A 7,157-nucleotide genomic window follows, 5' to 3' on the forward strand; every position below is an offset into this window, starting at 1 on the left:
GAAGATGGTCGTTTGGAGGCTTGGAGATGTGAAAGATGCCATGATGATTCCAACTTTAAAGTGATTTGTGAACTATTAGTTCTACTTCAGAACTTATATAGCTGTTGAACCATCTACTATTGTTTTTTGTTGAAATTTACTCAAGTTATGCTGCTGAAATGTGCTTGTTTTGTTGTTGAAGTGTTATTCTTTGTCGCCACTAGGTTTGTTTAAATATTTTGATTTTATCGTGGGTTCCCCGAAACCCGGTGGGTTTAGAGGACGGAGAGAAAACTAGCCCCGCACACGGTGATGAGGACGGAGACGGGTTTACGATTTTCTCGTGGGGATGGGTTTGGGAAGGCAAAACCCGATGGGTTTCGTCCCCGTTGCCATCTTGACCGACGACGGCTGCCGGCGACGGTGGAGAAGGAGGAGAAGGGGAGGCGGGGGACGGGCGGCGCCTAGGGTTTCGCCCCGGGGTTGTAGTTCAAGTTGTGCTTGTACGGTAGTTGATGTTACCATATCTTCACATAAACCATTCACCAAAGGTCACAAAGAAGCAAGAACACACCAGATGCATGACACGAGTCCTCTAGCCCTTGACACGCGCAATTTCGTCGACGAACCTTTCGAGGTCCCGTTGTGATGACCCACCCACTACGACCGCCTTCACGGCCTTCTCCTTCCACTCCGCTGCCTTCCTCCTCATTGCCACTGCCTTATCCCCGTCGCCCATCAGCTCCTTCACGGCAGCCTCAACCTCTCCCCGCCCGGCCTCGCGCGGCATCTGGACGCCCACACCCCACTCCTCGCACGCGTACCGGCAGTTGGTCACCTGCTCTGAGAAGAAGGGCCAGCACAACATCGGCACGCCAGCGCACAGGCTCTCCAACGTCGAGTTCCAACCACAGTGGCTCAGGAAACCCCCGGTCGCGCGGTGGCCCAGCACCGCCTCCTGGTCGCACCACCCCACCATCAGCCCTCGTCCCGCGACCTCCTCTGCGAACCCATCCGGCACCGGCATCTTGCCATCATCATTGCCGCCGTCGCGCACCATGTCAGGCCGGACAACCCACAGGAATGGGCTGCCAGCGTCGGCTAGCCCTCGAGCGAACTCCACCATCTGGTCCCTCGTCACGACGGTGATGCTCCCGAAGTTGACGTACATCACGGAACCGTCTGCCGCCTGCGCGTCTAGCCACTCGACGCACCGGTCGTCCTCCTTCCACAAGCTCGAGGTGAGTGAGGGGAGGTACGATGGTGGTGAGACCTCCGGGCCGAGAGGCCCGACGACGAAGGTGTTGGGCAGGCGCTCGCGGATTGCGTCCAGCGCGGCGCGCTCGAGGTCGTCGTAGGTGTTGAGGAGGATACCGTCAGCGGCGGGGGCGTCGAGCTCGCATTGCTTGATGTTGATGGTTAGCATCACATCGTCAGCGTTGGTAGTACGGATGAACGTCGGGAAGTCACGTAGGCGGAGGTTGCTGATCATGCCAGTGATCCAGTCCACCGGGGTGTCCAGGTACCCGTTGGTGAAGCAGCTCTCATCTATACGAACGTATGTTAATTAGAATAAAGTTCCAATGTATATCCCACAAAATCAATATTGCAATGTACATAATTATTTTTTAGTTTAAGATGGATGACACTATTGCCTTAACTTCCGCGACATTTTGAATGAAATTATGAATATAATTCCGTTTTTCTGTTACAAAATACCGCGTTGGGCATGGAAATATAATTTTGCAGTCCAAACTCACAATATTTCGCTCACTTAAGTAAGCTCATCCCTAGATTTTGTGTGTGTGGAATATCCCCTTTAGAAATGGCATAACAAATTTATTTGCAAGTAAACTTCTAGAACAATATATGTGTAATTAGGTTCAAACTCTAAAGGATGGTACCCTAGAGCGGGTCACTCTGCAATTCATAAATCAACCCACCCATGGTTCAGTAAGCAATCGAAATGTCAACAAGAGTGAATTGCTCCTCACATGATCACACCTCTCCAGCGAGATATCCCCCAATATTGCACGTATGCACTATACTCCATAAACTAGATTCACGGTTTGATGTCCCACATGAACCATTGTTGTCGCCAAAATTTTGCCATTTCTATTTTTACTGTCGGGCTCTTTGTGATGAGAACTTTGTATGTTTGAAGACATTTTAGTTTTCAGTTCTGGTAGTTACTAGATCTTACCATGTCGGTTCCAATATTGTAGATTTATAGTTGAAGTTCTATCTGATACAATAAAAGGACAAATACTAATCATCTTCCAGTTTTCTCTTGACGTTTCTAATGGCTGACCATCTACCACTTATTTGTTTAATTATCTAGTTGCCTAACTTTATTTTCATTACGTTCGTGTCTACTTATCAATATCTTAGCTCAATGCAAGGATCAATAGATGGTTTGAATACCTTTACTAATAAAGGGGATGGTAATAATGGTGTTATGTTGAGCTACTCAACTACTCCCTCCGTTTGGAATTACTTGTCGCATAAATGGATGTATCTAGACGTATTTTAGTTTTAGATACATCCATTTTCAAGATAAGTAATTCCGAACGGAGGGAGTACTATAGAATATCCCATCACGGTCGTAGCAACAAAGAGAGTAAAGGAAACCCGACTGTGTAAGCGCTAATAGTAGCCCGTTCTTTGTAAAAGCAAGTGGGTTCCAGGGAAGAGACAATGACAGAATTGTATGAAATTTTATCCTCTACCACTTGGCATTCAAGTATGAATATTGGCCATCTCTACCGCTAACTATTTTTTATATCAGTATTAAGATGTATCGTGTTATCAATTTGAAATATTGGAACTTTTGGCGGTGCAAGGTGAAAGTGCATGTACTACCACCGGTGCACACATGACAAATGATAAAGGGACTAATGGATCTCTAAGTGTACACATGTTCATACTACAAAATTTTATTGATTTAACCAATGATTGTGGACCCTTAAAAATTTAAGGATCAAAAAAAGCTTAGAGCTAGAAGGCTAGTGGTATTTTCCTAGTAGTTATAGTGGCGATAATTCAACCCAGAGCCTGGGTTCAGATGAGCCCGGTGAACAGTATCTCGATTTGAAATAGAAAAAAAGTTCAAAAAATTCTAATTTTTTTTATGGTGCAAGATGCTCCTATGCGTGAACTTTGTGTAAATTTTGTGAAGTTTAGACATTCGAGAAGCTCGTGGGAAAAAAGATAAAATCAGGCGTAAACAGTGCAATTTTCAAAAGTTTCCCAGACATCTGAAATTTTAGATATAAATAAAAAAAGCATATAACTTGATCAAAGTTTTGACTCATATGTGAACTGAATAGAAATGGAGGGATTGTTGGTCTGGTCGAGTAACCAATGAGCTACGTAGGACGTTCAAACGAGTTACCTTTCGGTCCACTTAAGGTTATTTTACACATGACTTGATTGCGTGTGAAATATAAAAAGCTATAGTCTTGTATTTATACATTATCTTTTTTGAGGTAGCTGACCAAGAAGTTCGATTCTCCTGTTGTTGTCACTATCGTAAAGGCGACTGAAACGTCGGAAGTCTATGACGAAATACATTAATTAGCTAGGTACCAATATATCCAATGAAAGCCGACTTAAATGGTTCATCTTTGAAGCATGACCTTTCCTTTGTCTTTTTGCTCGATGATCATCAGCGAGATTGAACTGGGCACGGATGAAAAACCATCTCTGATCTAGCCAGTAGGCTTTTCAATTTCTTATGTCATTTGTAATTAAGTACTGTACTCCAAATGTGATAGCTATGCTTAGAACAGGTGATATGCTATATGATGAACACAGTTTATTGGATTACCTTTGAATGGCACGTATCCTCGCTTGACAAGCTGATCGAAGTTGAGGTAGCACAGGAAGCCGCAGGCGCTGGGGGTGAAGAAGAGGTACGCCGGCAGCCCCATGTCCTTGGCCGCGTGCACCGCGAACCCCATGGCGCCGTCGGCGACGACGCAGGTGACCGGCGGGACCCCCTCCGTCCCCCCGAGCCTCTCGACGAGCGCCCTGAGGTGGCCAGGACACGCCCGGCGCGTGGCCTCGCACAGCGCCCAGATGTCCTGCGTGGCGTCGTGGTCGGAACGGGGGAGCCCGTCGGGGATCGTCTCGAACCGGAAGCCGTCGGCGGGGGCCGTGACAGCGCCGAGGCCGCGGGAGCGGAGGCGGCGGCCGTGGTTGTGCTCCGTGTGGACGAAGGTGACGTGGAGCCCCCGCGCGTGCAGGGCCTTGGCGAGACGAAGGAACGGGTTCACGTGGCCCTGCGCCGGGTAGGGGAGCAGCAGGATGTGCGGCGTCGTCGTCTTGGCCGGCTTCGAGGACGTCGCCATGGCCATGCTCTTAGTAGCTCTTGTATTTTTTAGCAGACAGTATGAGAAGGAGAATAGATCCGATTGCTTTTGGTTGGATTGGTGCATGTTGCTTCGGTCAGGTTTATTATAGGCTTTGTGTGTATGTGTGGGTCGATGGCGTTGCTGCCCTGCCGATAAGACTGGCTATGAGCCTCTGAACGGTGAGTTGCAACTTAGAAATACATTTTGGTTCCTGGTCGTATATACACCTTATATAAGGATTTTTTTAATAATTAAACAGAAAGTCAAATAGTTCAGATTTTTTTTAGAAAAAAACTTGACTTACTTTTGCACTAGTATGTAAATTTCCATGAAATAAAAATCAACACTGACTTCACAGTGAAAAAGACAAAAAATATTTGCTATTATAGGTCACTATTCACACTACTTTGGTCAAAATTTTGTCTTTTTTGAAAAGAAGTCAAGGGGGATTTTCTTTTTGTGAAAATTTTCTCACAAGTACAATGTAAGGTCAAGTTTATTTCAAAAATATTTTCAGAATTTTTTGACTTTTTGTTGAATTAGTAAATTATTTTCCCATATAGGGTGTATATGTCCCCATAGACCAGAAGTTCCCCTCCCTTATTTCCTTGGTTATGAGCTCTGAATGGTGAGTAGCCACTTATTTTCTTTTAGGGTGTGGAGATTTAACCAAGTCTTAGTCAAGTGATACAACATATAAAAAGAAAAAAAATCTAATTATTTTTGCACGAATCTTCATGTAGTCTCGATTAAGTCTCAGCCGACTAATAGCAATCCTATTTCTTTTAACGGGGTTGCTAAAACTCACTCGACTGAGACTTAATAAAGTCTTAGTTGATGCTATATCCGTAGGATTTCACATGGAGAACCGTGCAATTTCTTTTCTTTTTTTTCTTCCTTTTTATGTGTTGTGTCATTTGACTAAGACTTGATTAAGTCTCAACATAGTCGCACCTTTCTTTTAATGCAAACTACCAAAGTGACCTTCACAAATGCGAGGCTTCATCTTGTTGCCTATAAAAATGTTAAGTTATTATTTTTATCTCATGCATGTCTATTTACCCCAACGCTAGGCGGTGCACTTACACTTTTCCTCGGCAGGCACACGCACAAACATGCCATCTCTCTGCATGAAACAAGTAGTACTATCTAACACCGTATACAAACAAGAATATAGATGGCATCAGCAACATACAAATATATTATGAATTTTAAAAATTCATTACTTTGAGACCAAGTGTCCAAATCAAATTATGTTTTCACCATTGCATTCTTCCTGACGAGATTGAAATAATATCTCACATGAGCATATTTGATTAATATTTTTGAAAAGCAAATTTGTGCCGCCTTCGCACCCGCCATCGTGCCTCTCATTAGAGTCGACTCCCTGGCCGAGGAGACGGAGCACCGCAAGGCCGAGTCACAGCTCAAGATCGAGCGCCCCAATGCCGCCTTCATCGCCGAGCTTTTCAAGGACCTGCAACTCATTGCAGAGAACTGCACGTCCTTCCAATCTGTGATGGACGCTTGCACGATCAAGCGCGAGCAAAGCAAGCTCGCCCTCGTCCAGGCCGAGCATAAGGAGATGTTCGATGAGCTCCCGATGGCGAGGAGGAGGAGAACGAGATGCCCTAGAGTTGGCCCACCGACAACGACCATGAGGTTGGCCCCGATGACCGGGGGGGGGGGGGGATCCCCTGTCTATTCCAAATCAGACTTTTTCGAACATGACGACTAGTCTCGATGTACTATCAAGTAGTATGTAGCTCTATTTAGTTTTTCTCGATGTTTTAACTAATTTGATGTCCATGCAATGTCAATGTAGAAGGTAACAGACCATTTAAGTATGCTATGTATGATGTGGAACCATTGTTTAGTTACGAAATAAAGTAGGTTAAATTTGTGTGCTAAATTTTCTTTAGGGAGTTAAGTTTAAGTGTTCATTATGTCATCATTTTTGTAACTATTTAAATATGAGGAGTTTGGTTTTAAGTAGGTGTTTGGAGTTACAATTTAGGGGTTTGGTTAGAGATGCCCTTATTTATTTGGGTTGTCCTTATTTTGTACCTAGTTCGGATGCCCTTCAGCTCGCTTCGGTGTGTTTGTAGTTGTCACTGGGTGGTCTACGATCTAGATGTATTTTTTATTATTTTTTATGTTTGTTGTACTGTCATGATTGATAATGAATAGATCATAAGTTTTCCCGCAAAGAAAAATATATGGGTCTTTGGTTGCCAAAACTAAGTCTTTTAACTGTGAGATATAAAGAAGGACGTGCACGAGTAGTGTAAACCATGGTGAGCAAGTCGTTTCTAACTGTGAGGTTGAAAGTAGAAATGTTTCTTAGGGCATGTGCACTATACGAAAAAACCAGGTGACTGAGTGTTGTACTCAATACTTAGTCACACTGAAACGCTCCCTGAAGTCACAATCAGACATGCTCAATCAATGTACAACACTTCCCATGATATCACACGGTTTCAAATAGGAGGTTAACAAAGAACATCCTGTCACGAGTGCAGGCTATAGGAACAATAAATATGCAATGGACCAATGTTACCGTGATCAAGCAACATTCCAACATCATTTTCCCTTGGCGGTCTTTCTCTTCTTGGACGCCTCTTTCCTCTTCTTCTCCAACTCCTTCTCTTTGGCCTCTCTTTCTCGTTTCTTCTTGGCCTCCTCCTTGCGCTTCTTCCTCTCCTTCTCGACCTTCGCCTTGAGCCTCTCCTCCTCTTTCTTCTCCTTCCTCGTCTTCTCCTTCTCCATCCTCACCTCCTGTGGTGACACGTTCTTCCCCTTCCCTTGTACCTTGTCGGCCGC

General features: G+C 44.7%; 1 protein-coding gene across 1 annotated transcript; it reads right to left on the reverse strand.

The window, feature by feature from the left end:
* Nucleotides 1–469: 469 nt before the first annotated feature.
* LOC125541224 (UDP-glycosyltransferase 85A2-like) lies at nt 470–4,478 on the reverse strand. Its single transcript, XM_048704686.1, has 2 exons — nt 3,809–4,478; nt 470–1,527 (listed from the first exon to the last, which is right to left on the reverse strand). Exons 1-2 carry the CDS (start codon nt 4,416–4,418, stop codon nt 575–577), a joined length of 1,563 nt encoding a protein of 520 aa, XP_048560643.1. The 5' UTR covers nt 4,419–4,478; the 3' UTR covers nt 470–574.
* Nucleotides 4,479–7,157: the final 2,679 nt, after the last annotated feature.

Source organism: Triticum urartu, chromosome 2 (genome assembly GCF_003073215.2).
Source record: "Triticum urartu cultivar G1812 chromosome 2, Tu2.1, whole genome shotgun sequence".
Lineage (NCBI taxonomy): Eukaryota > Viridiplantae > Streptophyta > Magnoliopsida > Poales > Poaceae > Triticum > Triticum urartu.

Excerpts from the sequence above, each read along its gene's own strand:
- LOC125541224 (XM_048704686.1), bottom strand. The coding sequence starts at position 4,418 with ATGCACCAATCCAACCAAAAGCAATCGGATCTATTCTCCTTCTCATAC. Across the intron at positions 1,528-3,808 it reads AGGATACGTGCCATTCAAAG|ATGAGAGCTGCTTCACCAAC; the intron begins GTAATCCAATAA and ends ACGTTCGTATAG.